The sequence below is a fragment of the Manduca sexta genome, chromosome 1 (genome assembly GCF_014839805.1).
Source record: "Manduca sexta isolate Smith_Timp_Sample1 chromosome 1, JHU_Msex_v1.0, whole genome shotgun sequence".
Taxonomy (NCBI): domain Eukaryota; kingdom Metazoa; phylum Arthropoda; class Insecta; order Lepidoptera; family Sphingidae; genus Manduca; species Manduca sexta.
In genome coordinates this window covers 4,647,675-4,663,129 of record NC_051115.1, presented here as the reverse complement: position 1 = coordinate 4,663,129, position 15,455 = coordinate 4,647,675, and the positions used below count along the sequence as shown (strand labels likewise).

The 15,455-nt window shown below is 41.0% G+C and overlaps 1 protein-coding gene across 1 annotated transcript; it reads right to left on the bottom strand.

The window, feature by feature from the left end:
- Positions 1 to 491: 491 nt before the first annotated feature.
- LOC115451898 (serine-rich adhesin for platelets) lies at positions 492 to 14,821 on the bottom strand. The gene is made up of 9 exons (XM_037446983.1): positions 14,750 to 14,821; positions 13,923 to 13,950; positions 13,191 to 13,355; positions 11,814 to 12,005; positions 9,733 to 9,924; positions 8,172 to 8,312; positions 5,713 to 7,964; positions 3,018 to 3,318; positions 492 to 2,971 (listed from the first exon to the last, which is right to left on the bottom strand). Exons 1-9 carry the CDS (start codon positions 14,780 to 14,782, stop codon positions 585 to 587), a joined length of 5,691 nt encoding a protein of 1,896 aa, XP_037302880.1. The 5' UTR covers positions 14,783 to 14,821; the 3' UTR covers positions 492 to 584.
- Between the last annotated feature and the right edge of the window lie 634 nt (positions 14,822 to 15,455).

Below are 15,455 nucleotides of genomic sequence, written 5' to 3'. Positions count from 1 at the left end.
AAAAAACCGCATTAAAATCCGTTGCGTGGTTTTAAAGATTTAAGTACTTATACAAAGGGACAGAGAAAGCGACTTTGTTTTATACTATGTAGTGACAACATTAAATACCTTGTAACAATTTAAATTATCATTTCTTCTTAAAACTTACAGTGGCGACGAGTGAAATTTTTCCAAAGGTAACCCGGGGCAAAAGAAATTACCTTAGGTAACATATCGCGGGCAATTAAACAGAAAATAAAAATTAAGAAAAACGCAAATAAACCTAAAAGGGAAGTCGGTTCTATGGATTCTTCGAAACTAATAACTTTGGATAATATATTGAAGCCTAAGGTCTGATTGGCTTCGTAACTTGTTCGGTATAAGTACTATGGAGTGATTAATTCCAAATTTATGAGTTTTTATAGATATTGCACCTTCAAAGCTTGCCCTGAAAATGCGTGGGGTCTGAATTTGTGTATATTTTCGCTTTGATGGCAGAAGATTAAAAAACATTATGATGCAATAAATTTATTTACGCCCAAAATACATAAAAACACATTACCCTTCAACACTAAGGGAAAAAATAAAAAACAATCGGTAATAATTTAACCGAATCTGTTTCTAAGTCTGGACAGCAAGGAGGAACCTCTAGATCCAAAGGAATGTGATTTAAATCCTGAAGAACTTGACCTCGAACTTGATGAAGAACTGGATCTGGAGAAGGAAGACGAGGACGATGAAGAAGATGAGCTAGATTTCGAAGATCTTGAACTGTAACTCTTATCATCTCCGTAACTTGAATCTCCGTCGTCGCTAACAACTACTTCGCTGCTTGAAGACTGCTGAGACGACTCCTTGTTCGAACTTTCGCTATGGGCCTCAACTTTAGACCCATCTTCACCAACAGCTACGAAGTAATCATTATTAGAGTCGCTGCTCGCAGATTGCTGGCTGTCGCTGGACTGGTCGCCGAACAAGGTGCCATGTTCGTTTGATATCACATACCTATCTTTTTCAACGTTGGAGCTAGAAGACTCTTCCCTGTCAGCCTTATGTTCGCTTGTAACAGTGTTTCCTTCACTGTCGACGGATTCATGGGAGTTATATTCGCTTTCCTTGTCATGCGATGCAGCGCTGTCTCTGAATTCTTGTTTCTTGATGTATCCGACTACGCTGTCTATAACATTTTCGGAAGACGTAGTGTCGCGTGAGTTAGATGCTTCCTTTTCGTGCGTGTTGTACTCTTTAACAGCAGATCCATCGTCGTTGGTCTCTTCGTATAGATTGGAACTGGAGGAGGAGCTTCCAGAACGGTCTCTGTCATACAATTGCTCATTACCAACAAAGTTACCGTTAACGTCTACGCTTTTATAATCATTCTTTCCAGAACTTGATGAGGAGAATCCAGAATTCTGGCTGGAGGATTCATCTCTCACGTAGTTGCCATGACCATCGTCAGACACGAATTTACTGTTATCGGCCTCATTGTGATTGGAATTTTCGTATTTAGATTGAATTTCGTGGGCTACTAAAGTACCGTCCTTGTCTTTCGACAAGAAGTCATTTGAATTGCTTCCGCTGTCTGAATTTTCTTCGGAATAACTATCGCTGTGATCGTGGAGGTATGAGCCATCTTTACCTACTGATTCGTGGGTGTTACTGCTGGCGTCAAGGAGGTGGGAATCCTCGCTCTTTCTGGACTCTATACTGTCTACGTATGATCCGTCAGGGTTTATGTTGTAGAAGCTACCGTCATAGTTATTACTGTTCGACGTGTCGGAATGCTCGCTAGCATTTTGATCAATCAAGTAAGAACCATCAGCATTCTGTTGGTCGTAATTGTAGCTTTTAGAATCTTGTTTAGCTGAATGGACATTGTCTGTGGAAGATTCGCTCTCTGTGATTGAACCGTCAGCGTCCTTTGTCAAATGGAAGCCTGATTCCGAGACTTTAGATTCTGATTGTTGGGAACTGCTTGAGCTATCTTCAGCGACTGTTTTATCGTGATCGATTACGACGGAGCTACTTTTGTCCGAAGCGTTGGATTCGAGGTTGTCGCTATCCCGGGAATGCTTGCTGTTGAGGTATGATCCGTCGGCTCTTGTCTCAACATGGCTGTTACTAGTTGATGAGCTGTCCAAAGAATCGAAGTGCTCTTTGGCCTTTTGCTCGTTCCTGTAGGTACCGTCTTCGTTGGACGCGATGTAGCTAGACTTCTCAGAGCCACTGTTTACAACCCGTTGGCTATCCGACTTAGACTCTTTGTCCAAAGTGGAGCCGTCTTCGTTAACACGTGAATAGCTGTCGGCCTCTGATTCGCTACGTTCGTAATTATCGGAATCGCTTTCGTGTTCCTGGACGATTTCAGCACCTTCGCTCTTGGCGTGGTAACTGCTCCTTTCTGCGGCGCTGTTTGCGGATTCGTCGCTGTCGCTTGAATGTTGACGCTCTTCGCGTGAATTTTCGGTAATTTCCACATGACTCAGGTCTTCAGACGAGCTGCTGGACGCCGCAGAACTTTGGCTTGACTCTTGGTTGCTGATTAACGAGCCGTCGCTTGAAACTGAGACAACGTCGCTGTGGTTGGAGTCTTCGCTGGATGATTCGTCGAATGCACTAGACGCCTCGTCTTTATGCAAGTAGCCATCATCCTCAACAACTTTCTTGGTGGACTCTGAACCACTTGCTGCAGTTTTGTCGCTATTCGCTGATTCTTCGCTGCTGTAGTAGGAACCATCTTCTCTACGTTTTTCTTCACTGGCAAAAGCTGATTCTGAAGCAGACGACTCCTCATGATTGCTAGAGTCTTGATCAATGTAAGATGCATCTCCTTTCTTGACAATATTCTCATTCGACTCCGAATTCTTGCTCGCCGAGTTGGAACTATCGTATGAATTTTCTTCAGCGGTAAAACTGTTTGATGTTTCTTCTACATATTTGTTGTTCTCGGAGTCTTTTTTAGACTCTTGTTGGTCGCTGCTTGCGTATTTTACTCACATAGCCGTCTGCGGACTTGTCGACGTGATTATAATTCTCACTGTTCTCGCTTGATGAATGCTCGTTAGAGTTTGACGATTCCTCGTTGACATAAGTTGCTTCGTCAGCGCTCACATCTTTTTTAACGCCAGCATCCTTGCTCTCGTATTGAGCTGTGTTACGCGATTCTTCTGTTACCTGTTTATTAGCTTCAGACTCTTGGGAATGGCTGTTTTGTTCAGAGTTTTGGTTTGAGGAGAAAGAGCTCTCTGACGCTTCAACACCAGCCTTGATTGTGTTGTCTTTTACTTCTTCGTAATTACTCTCGTCGTTTTGGGAGTGGGAATATTCGTTGTTTTCAGACTTATGGGATTTTTTGGTGATTACATCTTCGGTAATTTCTTCGTTGGAGCTAGATTCTTGAGAATTGCTAGAGGATTTGTCCTCATTACTTTTAGAGTACGAGTTGATGCTATCTTTGTTGATTTCACTTTGTTTATTCCTACCAGAGCATTCTTTGAGGTTGGAACTATCTTTGTTATGAGTTTCTCGTGATTCAATGTTCTCTTCACTATGAGAAGCAGAATTTTCTTCGTGAGAAGCAGATTCATGGTTAGAGCTGGATGCTTCGTTCACAATCTCTGAGCTCTGTTCGTGAGCAGCAGATTCGTGGTTAGAGCTGGATGCTTCGTTCACAATCTCTGAGCTCTGTTCGTGAGAAGCAGATTCGTGGTTAGAGCTGGATGCTTCGTTCACAATCTCTGAGCTCTGTTCGTGAGAAGCAGATTCGTGGTTAGAGCTGGATGCTTCGTTCACAATCTCTGAGCTCTGTTCGTGAGAAGCAGATTCGTGGTTAGAGCTGGATGCTTCGTTCACAATCTCTGAGCTCTGTTCTTGAGAAGCAGATTCGTGGTTAGAGCTGGATGCTTCGTTCACAATCTCTGAGCTCTCTTCGTGAGAAGCAACTTCGTGGTTAGAGCTGGATGCTTCGTTCACAATCTCTGAGCTCTGTTCGTGAGAAGCAGATTCGTGGTTAGAGCTGGATGCTTCGTTCACAATCTCTGAGTTCTGTTCGTGAGCAGCAGATTCGTGGTTAGAGCTGGATGCTTCGTTCACAATCTCTGAGCTCTGTTCGTGAGAAGCAACTTCGTGGTTAGAGCTGGATGCTTCGTTCACAATCTCAGAGCTCTGTTCGTTAGAAGCAACTTCGTGGTTAGAGCTGGATGCTTCATTCACAATCTCTGAGCTCTGTTCGTGAGAAGCAGATTCGTGGTTAGAGCTGGATGCTTCGTTCACAATCTCTGAGTTCTGTTCGTGAGTAGCAGATTCGTGGTTAGAGCTGGATGCTTCGTTCACAATCTCTGAGCTCTGTTCGTGAGAAGCAACTTCGTGGTTAGAGCTGGAGGCTTCGTTCACAATCTCTGAGCTCTGTTCGTGAGAAGCAGATTCGTGGTTAGAGCTGGATGCTTCGTTCACAATCTCTGAGCTCTGTTCGTGAGAAGCAGATTCGTGGTTAGAGCTGGATGCTTCGTTCACAATCTCTGAGCTCTGTTCGTGAGAAGCAGATTCGTGATTGGAGCTGGATGCTTCGTTCACAATCTCTGAGCTTTGTTCGTTAGAAGCAACTTCGTGGTTAGAGCTGGATGCTTCGTTCACAATCTCTGAGCTCTGTTCGTGAGCAGCAGATTCGTAATTCGAGTTGGATGCTTCGTTCACAATCTCTGAGCTCTGTTCGTGAGAAGCAGATTCGTGGTTAGAGCTGGATGATTCGTTCACAATCTCTGAGCTCTGTTCGTGAGAAGCAGATTCGTGGTTAGAGCTGGATGCTTCGTTCACAATCTCTGAGCTCTGTTCGTGAGAAGCAACTTCGTGGTTAGAGCTGGATGCTTCGTTCACAATCTCTGAGCTCTGTTCGTGAGCAGCAGATTCGTGGTTAGAGCTGGATGCTTCGTTCACAATCTCTGAGCTCTGTTCGTGAGAAGCAGATTCGTGGTTAGAGCTGGATGCTTCGTTCACAATCTCTGAGCTCTGTTCGTGAGAAGCAGATTCGTGATTGGAGCTGGATGCTTCGTTCACAATCTCTGAGCTTTGTTCGTTAGAAGCAACTTCGTGGTTAGAGCTGGATGCTTCGTTCACAATCTCTGAGCTCTGTTCGTGAGCAGCAGATTCGTAATTCGAGTTGGATGCTTCGTTCACAATCTCTGAGCTCTGTTCGTGAGAAGCAGATTCGTGGTTAGAGCTGGATGATTCGTTCACAATCTCTGAGCTCTGTTCGTGAGAAGCAGATTCGTGGTTAGAGCTGGATGCTTCGTTCACAATCTCTGAGCTCTGTTCGTGAGAAGCAACTTCGTGGTTAGAGCTGGATGCTTCGTTCACAATCTCTGAGCTCTGTTCGTGAGCAGCAGATTCGTGGTTAGAGCTGGATGCTTCGTTCACAATCTCTGAGCTCTGTTCGTGAGAAGCAGATTCGTGGTTAGAGCTGGATGCTTCGTTCACAATCTCTGAGCTCTGTTCGTTAGAAGCAACTTCGTGGTTAGAGCTGGATGCTTCGTTCACAATCTCTGAGCTCTGTTCGTGAGAAGCAGATTCGTGGTTAGAGCTGGATGCTTCGTTCACAATCTCTGAGCTCTGTTCGTTAGAAGCAACTTCGTGGTTAGAGCTGGATGCTTCGTTCACAATCTCTGAGCTCTGTTCGTGAGAAGCAGATTCGTGGTTAGAGCTGGATGCTTCGTTCACAATCTCTGAGTTCTGTTCGTGAGCAGCAGATTCGTGGTTAGAGCTGGATGCTTCGTTCACAATCTCTGAGCTCTGTTTGTGAGCAGCAGATTCGTGGTTAGAGCTGGATGCTTCGTTCACAATCTCTGAGCTCTGTTCGTGAGCAGCAGATTCGTGATTGGAGCTGGATGCTTCGTTCACAATCTCTGAGGTCTGTTCGTGAGCAGCAGATTCGTAATTCGAGTTGGATGCTTCGTTCACAATCTCTGAGCTCTGTTCGTGAGAAGCAGATTCGTGGTTAGAGCTGGATGCTTCGTTCACAATTTCTGAGTTCTGTTCGTGAGCAGCAGATTTGTAACTCGAGCTGGATGCTTCGTTCACAATCTCTGAGCTCTGTTCGTGAGCAGCAGACTCGTGGTTAGAGCTGGATGCTTCGTTCACAATCTCTGAGCTCTGTTTGTGAGCAGCAGATTCGTGGTTAGAGCTGGATGCTTCGTTCACAATCTCTGAGCTCTGTTCGTGAGAAGCAGATTCATGGTTAGAGCTGGATGCTTCGTTCACAATCTCTGAGCTCTGTTCGTGAGAAGCAGATTCATGGTTAGAGCTGGATGCTTCGTTCACAATCTCTGAGTTCTGTTCGTGAGCAGCAGATTCGTAACTCGAGCTGGATGCTTCGTTCACAATCTCTGAGCTCTGTTCGTGAGCAGCAGATTCGTGGTTAGAGCTGGATGCTTCGTTCACAATCTCTGAGCTCTGTTCGTGAGAAGCAGATTCATGGTTAGAGCTGGATGCTTCGTTCACAATCTCTGAGTTCTGTTCGTGAGCAGCAGATTCGTAACTCGAGCTGGATGCTTCGTTCACAATCTCTGAGCTCTGTTCGTGAGCAGCAGATTCGTAATTCGAGTTGGATGCTTCGTTCACAATCTCTGAGCTCTGTTCGTGAGAAGCAGATTCGTGGTTAGAGCTGGATGCTTCGTTCACAATCTCTGAGCTCTGTGCGTGAGAAGCAGATTCGTGGTTAGAGCTGGATGCTTCGTTCACAATCTCTGAGCTCTGTTCGTGAGCAGCAGATTCGTGGTTAGAGCTGGATGCTTCGTTCACAATCTCTAAGTTCTGTTCGTGAGCAGCAGATTCGTGGTTAGAGCTGGATGCTTCGTTCACAATCTCTGAGCTCTGTTCGTGAGCAGCAGATTCGTGGTTAGAGCTGGATGCTTCGTTCACAATCTCTGAGCTCTGTTCGTGAGAAGCAGATTCATGGTTAGAGCTGGATGCTTCGTTCACAATCTCTGAGCTCTGTTCGTGAGCAGCAGATTCGTGATTAGAGCTGGATGCTTCGTTCACAATCTCTGAGCTCTGTTCGTGAGCAGCAGATTCGTGGTTAGAGCTGGATTGATGGTTTACACTATCTGAGCTGTGATCGTAATCGGCAGAATTGTGTTCAGCTGATTCCTTGGCTTCAACATTTTCATGTTCAATGTAATTGTCGCTTACATATGATTCAGAAGACTCGTTGGATTCAGAAGATTGGTTAGACGCGTTTTCTTCCGACTTTTCATGAACAACGTTATCATTGCCTTGAGAATTATCACGCGCATAGAATTCTGAGGATGCGCTAGAGTCAGATGACTGGCTAGATGCACTTTCGTCAGACTTTTCGTGAACTACGCTTCCCTGTCCGTGGGAGTTATCAATTTCAAAGAATTCAGAAGATGCGCTGGAGTCAGAAGACTGGCTAGATGCATTTTCGTCAGACTTTTCGTGAACTACGCTTCCCTGTCCGTGGGTGTTATCAATTTCAAGGAATTCGGAAGATGCGCTGGCGTCAGAAGACTTGCTAGAAGCGCTTTCATCAGACTTTTCGTGAACTACGCTTCCCTGTCCATTGGAATTATCAATCTCAAGGAATTCGGAAGATGCGCTGGCGTCAGCAGACTTGCTAGCATCACTTGATTCAGACTTTTCCTCGACAAATTTACCATCAGAATCGTATTGGCTTGAATAATAGCTGTCGTTATTGGCGCTTGCTTCTTCTGACTCGTTTTCGGAAGTTTTCGAAACAACGACATCGCCATCATTAGAAGCAGAGCTGTAAGAACTAGAGGAAGAAGAAGATGATGATGATGATGATGATGAGCTTGAAGAAACAACCTTCGATCTGATTGCGGATAATGATCTTTTTGGTCTAGATATTTTTTCTTTGGTTTCTGTCACTGATTCTGTAGTTTTGTGCTTGGATTTGCTGTCTTCATTCAGGTAGATGTCGTGTTTCTTCGTGCTTTCGCCTTCTGCAGATTCTGTTGACAAATGGGTTTGGTTTTATTTTCAATTACTTTAGAATGAGTATTGAGTAGCCCTTTGTTGGCACATTAATCTAATTGGCTTAAAAAATACTTTATGTGTTATAACTGTATTTTGTGCCAATAATAAAACTCTTTTCTTTCTTTCTTCTTAGAACCCTAAGAAAAGTGAAATAGGGATAATGTTTAAAAAAACCGTCTCACCGCCTCTCAGAAGAGCTTGAGCTTCATCCGCGTTGTAGTTTTTGGATTCTTCAGAAACCTCCCTGGCGTACTTGGAGCTACTGTCGGAGTTGTCGTATGCAGACTTTGAGACCTTCTCGTGAGCAACGTCATCGATGTTTTCTGGAATCACACAAAAATTTTACTATCGGTAGAATGTCTCGGTGATGTAGTTGTACTGCATGCGCGGTACGACAGCGCTCTAATCTGAGTTAGAGTACCCGAGGCAATTCTTATGCGCCTGATCTCCACATTGAATGCACGCCCGCACGGGAGGACGTCTATCGCGGCCCTAGGCACATACTTAAGTGTGTATCATAGTTGCGAATCCACATTGAGACCTATAAGGGCTTGTGAACTGTTCCTAGCCTCATCTCCTCTCATCCTAAGAGGTTTCCTTATCCTTCCCAACTATCCCCTCCCAAACTTTCCTCCAGGACAATCGCTAAGTCTGGCATTCCAGTTACAGTGACTGTGGGGTCCAATACCACAAAAAAAAAACAAGTCGAGTAAAGTGAAATTTGGTTTTCTCTGCTCAGTATCAGCTTGGACTCTGGAATTAGTGATAGGCTCGCCCTCTAGCATTATGGGTCGGAACACACTTGGCGAAAAGTGGGTGCCCTGGTTGCGCCTCTACATACGCCTCGAAGATAAATGCGTAATGTTTGCGTGTTGACTATGCGTCATCGGTAAGGATAAACTAACCATAACTCAGTCTGCATCAAAGTTTATTCTGATTAGTGCTTCGTACCCGACGATAGAACGTTAGTATATTTATAAGAATGTCTGCCATGCCTACTTATTTTAAATCTTTACAATTTGTTTTCATGACAAAGATATTTAAAAAAACTTTGATTATTTACCACTACATGTTATAAAGTCTATCCTACTAATGTAGGAGGTATGTATGTATGTTTGTTCCTCTTTAACAAAAAAACTACTGAACGGATTTGGATGAAACTTTACAATGATATTTGTTTTACATCAGAATAACACAAAGGCTAAGTCGGAAAAACACTATCCCGGAAAACTCCTTCACACGGACAAAGCCGTGAGCAAAAGCTAGTACTATTATAAATGTCGGCGACAGCCTATTTGAGTGAGGAACGGGCTGAAACAAATGAGGAAAAAAAATATATTGACTCTTTCACACTAGGGTCCCCTTTAATTAACCGCAGGCCCTTTAAGCTGTACCAGCGGCACTAATGAAGATCCAAAAAATAGCGCCAAAAAGTTAAAGCCGAAGATTATACCCTAAAATGTTTTTATTACATAGATACGTTGTCCGAGCTCAATACTGGCAAGACGAAAGTAAGGTAATTGCCTGACTTGACGGCCAATGAGCGCGCGGCACTAACGTTGTTACGTAACTGTCGATGTATATATATCCTTTCTAACGAATGTATGCTGCATCTTTTTATTCTCGGGCCAATTTGTAATTATATGTACAGGTACGTGAATATAGCAAATAGTGCGCCGTTTTTAAGTGCCATTTTGTAAGTGTATGACGCGTCTATTTGTAAAACGTCATTTTTATACCCACTTTTTTCGACTGTCTTGGTCTTTCCAGAATCATATTGTACTTCATCCTCCTTGTAGGTTTTGTCGCTCGTTTGTTTGTTCTTTATACCTCCGAGGCCAAGTCCGAACTCCTTCGTAGATTCCTCGGTGTAGGTGCTCGTGGATTCCTTGTATTTATTAGCTTCGGAGTCGGTGCGTTTCGAGCCGTCCTCATCTGGAATTTCAATTAATTTATACCATTATACAGGGTCATTTTAGTACGTTACTAAATGAAACTACATACTCGTCTTCATCTTTGCTGACATTGTGCCAAAAATCATCCATTAATAACGAATATTTTTACGAATAATCTTGGTTTTAGTTTTCTGTTTTTGTGATTATTTCGTAGTTTAATACGAATATAGCATATGCGTCAGTGTATTTCTGACTGAAAGTATGATGTTGCCGCTGTGACAAATTCTCTTATTGTAATAGGGACATTAGGGCGCGTAAAATTTAAATGCATTTTTATTCATATTTATTTTGTTTGACACTTACACTTTTTACTTTACATCAACAACTGAAGTAACTTATGTAAAGTTATTTCCAAGTAAATAAGTATGAGGTTTCATTTATTAACGTAGTGTCAAAATGACCCTGTATAAAGCTGAAGAGTTTCTTTAATCGCGCTAATCTCAGGAACTATTAGTTCCAATTGAAAAAATCTATTAGTGTTGGATACTTCATTTATGCTTTATGACATCTTAAACACTTATTAGCGAAGAATGAAATTTCCCGAAAGAGAAGCCGACACTAATACTAATTATAACTCGATTTTAGGCCACTATGCCATAAATATATTTATTAGCTTATAGTATCATTTATTTTAATAGTTTCTTTACATATATTAAAGGAAAGCCGGTAGGAATCCGCTTAAAGGACCCTTCGGTACTGACTCTTTTATTTGTTTAACGCGCACTAATCTACAATTCAAGCTTTTATAAATGTATGAGTATTGAATCTTGTTTGGCAGAAAGGAAAGACATGGCGCAGGCTTTATACACCGTGGTTTTATAGTCGTTTCGGAAACGAAAATTTTAAATTCTGTATCAATAGTAGAGTTTAAAAAAATTCCAATGTAATAAAATATTTGTTACATAAACATTAAAATTTATGTTTACGAATAATAAATGAGAACTCGTAATGTAACTAAATCTCACGTACTACGCTCACTATGATCGGTGCCATTATTATGAATTAATTGTGGCAACGTTACATCATTATCAAACTCGAACGAGTGAAAAAAATATCAAAAAATATTTTTATTAATTATCAGTACAATTAATTCTTCGTTTATATAAGCTAATTTAATTAAGTAATAATTAAATATTCTCATGTACCTTGACATATAAGTGCAACTATGTTCGCCTACGTGATGAATAAAGCATTTTATTTTATTTTATTAATTCACTATTTTTTGGTCCTACAAATTGTTAAGTAAACACATTTTGATTCCAAAACGGCAATAAAAAAAGGGTGAATATTATCTATCAGTGGCGCAGGATCCATATAACCCTATCTCAGCCGGCTTCCTTTTCGTAACTCATGTAAAATCTAATTATTATTGGAACGATTTGCAAACCGCATATGCATATCAGTAGTGCCTATGCAGGGTCATTTTGACATTTCGTTACTACATGAAACCACGCACTTATCTACTTGGAAATAACACTACAATAAGATACTTGAGCCGTAGATGTAAATTAAAAAAGTGTAAGTTTCGAACAAAATAAATACTTATAAATAAAAAGTAATTTAATTTTGTTACGCACTAATGCCAATACTATTATAAAAGAATTCGTTGTAGCGACATCATACTTTGTCAGAAATACAATCACACACCATATTCGCATTAAACTACAAAATGATCAAAATCAGAAAACAAAAACCAGAATTTTTGATAAAAATATTTGTTATTAATGGATGATTTTTGGCACAATATCAGCAACAGTGGAAACGAGTATGTGGTTTCATTTAGTAACGCAATGTCAAAATGACCTTGTATATTGGGTTCCCTTTTGGGAAACATCACCCTTCGCCTATATTTTCTACATTATAACTTACTTTCTTCTTCAGTGTAGCTCTTGTTAGATTCGGCATCGATGCTTGACCTCTCAGCTGAGATGGATTTAGACTGAGACATCGACAGTCCTTCGAGACTAAGGTTTAGCTTGTCTGACGTCTTCTCTTTGTAAGCCGATTCGTCCTTTTCATAGGACTTTCTTTCGGAACCGGCTTCATATTTATTGTTGTCATCTTGAAAAAAGCAATTACATTATAAACCAATTATAAGATTTTGTTGGTGGTGGGTTAGGATAGCAACCACTGTACACAAGGTTTTAAAACCTACCTTAATGGCTTATGTAAGTGCGTCGCTTCGGGATTAGCTTGTGTATATTCTATTCCAACAGGCCGGCATAATTGTGCCGATTGCTAAGGCTTAATCTCGTTAGTCGACATTCTATTGGACTCCACTTATCATCAGGTGCAGTGGAGTAACTTTGGTGTGAACGTATAAAAAAAATTGACACACGAGGTTACTGACATGTGGGATGTGGACTTTACAATTGTCCCGATTGTCGTTTCTGCGCATAGGTTGATACTAAAGAGCCTCGACCAACATATTCAGAAGCTCTCAATTGGCCGTTGGGTCGGAGGACAGATGCAGAAGGCAGTATTGCTGGACACGGCGCGCATTGAGAGGAGATTCCTCACTTTGAATCTCTAATCGAAGGCTTAGGTCTTGAGCTTCGCCATCGGGGAGTTATTATTATTATTTTATATGCATTGTTATTTTTAAGATATATATAAAAATGTAAAAAAGTGACTTGAAAAATAAAAACAAATATAATTGTCGGCTTTAATTTTCAATTGAAATTCTGCTGTGAATGTCAAAGGAAAGCTTTGATAGCCGTATAGGTAAATAAGAGATTTTTTGTCTCTCTTACCTATACGTCTTTCAAAGCTATAATTCAAATAGAAAGCCCGTAATTGCAAAGTGATATACCCGGAACAGACCCCCATCACCTTACCTTACTAGGAAAGATAATTAATGAATGAATCCTTCCTAGCCGAGTTTCGGCCACGGCGGCCAATCTCAACGGAGATCAGCCACGCAGGATATATTATAGTGCACAAGTGTATGCAATACACAAGCACTCTGTTCCTTCACTCTCATAGTCCGGTGAGACGGCAATCCGACATGACCGGAGAGAGATCAGGCGCAGGACCAACGGCTATACGTGCTTTCCGAGGCACATCCACACCGCCAACTTCCTGACTCCGAGCTGAGACTGAGTAATTTTTATGGAAAAACTCAGTCACAATCATTTTGGCCCGACCCGGGATTCGAACCCAGGACCTCAGCACGGTAGTCGTACTTGTACCATGTACTACGCCACCGAGGCAGTCAAAATAAAGATAGAGGAAAGATAATATTACCTTTGTAGTCGTTGTAATTAGACTCCTCGTTCGATGATTCCGATTTGTCGTAATGAGTTATGGTATTTTCATTTTCAAGGGTCAGTCCGTCTTTATTGAGGCGGAGTTTTTTATCTCCGGCCAACAAGTTATGTAGATTGGTCAGCCCTTCGAAAAGGAAGGGTCCTGAAACAGTAAAATTATAAAAAAACTAATAATCTCATCATCATCATCATTGGCAATTAACATCTACGTGAGATGATTAAGTAACGTTCGTAGAAGATGCGATTAATATGTAAAAAATATTATTTATAATCTAATGTTTTGTTAATAAGGTAGTTGATGACTCTAATACATTTATTAAAAATGTATTTCATCTAAAATCTATCGAAAAGAGAATTTTCAAAATCCACGCATAAATAAATAAGTTAGAAAGCTATGAAATTTGATAGAAAGAGAAGCTGTCAAATTAGAGTAATAGTGAAATGTGACGTCAGCCAGTGACATCGGCCATAACGCTGCGCGTGTGAGAAAAGGACAGCGCGATAACCCCACCACGCTCTCAATTTCGCTCACAACAACTTTTCAAATATGGATAACGGCTTTATTTTTCAATTTTGATGCTGATTTCACAGGAGAATTTCTTTTTCATATTATTTTCTGATACATCTAAAATAATAAACTAAATGAAACACGCAACTACCCTACCCAGTGTCTCTGTATAAAATACATCATATTTAAAAAAACACTTACGTGGCAGACATTCTACTGTCACCACGACCTGAAAATAAAAAAAAAAAACAAAATTAAATTACAAAATATTAGTAAAAGAAGACAGACTAGGCTGTATGGCTGAGAGCCTTTGCCGTCCCCTTAAAGAATAAATGAAACCAAAAAAAACAAAATATTAGTCTATAGCAGAGGAAATATGTTGTGTCCGTGGCGAAGCGTCTATAATCCGATTCCTGCTGGTTTCCTATTCATAACTTATGTAAAAAATATTATTTGTAGAACGATTAACTGGCCAGGCCATTGTAGCCAGAGTACCTAACTACTGGACAATAAGAATTAACATCTCATGTCTCAGGATGGCGAGCGCAGTGAAATACTAAAAAATAATGATTTCTTATGTTTACGCGAATGTTAGACATTGAACTATTCAATACTAAACAATACTTTGTAATTCAAGGTGTTGGATCTACTGTTTATGGGCGGTCGTATCGCTTACTATCAGGCGAACGGCAAGCTCATCTCGTCATTCAAAGCAAAAATGAGCTTGCCGTTCGCTTGATGGTAAGCGATACGATCCATAAACAGTAGAAACACCAACACCTTGAATTATAAAATATTTGGCATTGCACTGCGCTCGCCATCCTGAGACATGAGATGTTAAGTCTTATAGTCCAGTAGTCACACTATGGCTATTATGTTACAAACCGGAACACGACAGCGACCACTATTTGGCGGCGGAAATAGACATTGCAGTGGTACCTACCCTCGCGGACTCTCACATATGAGAGACCTACAAATAATATAATTATTATAGGAAATGGTAGTAAATAGTAGAAAATGGTACTTACCAACACCAAAGCGAGAGCAGTGAGGCCGCGCATGATGTGTTTTGTCAAAATTCAGAACATTTCTCTTTTTATATACACAGAACAATGGCTCATACAAACAAATTAATCCATTAAATTTGCAAGCTGTTTAAATATTGTATACATTATCGAACATTTTGGTTCCGGATCTTATATTGCGAAAAATTATCTTAGAAGTGTTCCGTCCTATATGTTAGAGGGCGAGCCTATCGCCGTATCCGTCCTATTCAGACTTAAACTGAAGAGAAAAACCCAATATCACTTTGCTCGATCCGGGAATCGAACCCAGAATCTCAAAACGCAATACAACAATAATTTACCCTTATAGAAAACAATATAATCACGTATAGACTGAACCAAAGCCAACGCAAAAAGAAATAAACCACCGCAATGTCTAATTCTGATGCCAAGCTGCAGTGTAGTCACTGTTGTGTTCCGGTTTGAAGGACATTGTAGCCAGTGTAGCTACTGGACATAATAAGACTTAACATTTCATGTCTCATTATGGCGAGCGTAGTGGAATACCAAATAATACTTTGTAAGTCAAGGTGTTGCTACTACTAATTATGGGCGGTCATATCGCTTACCATCAGGCGAATGTAAAGCTCGTCTCGCCATTCAAAAAGAAGTCACAGGAAAAAATAATTCGCAATTTAGTTTACTTAGATGACATGCTTATTTCAGTTAT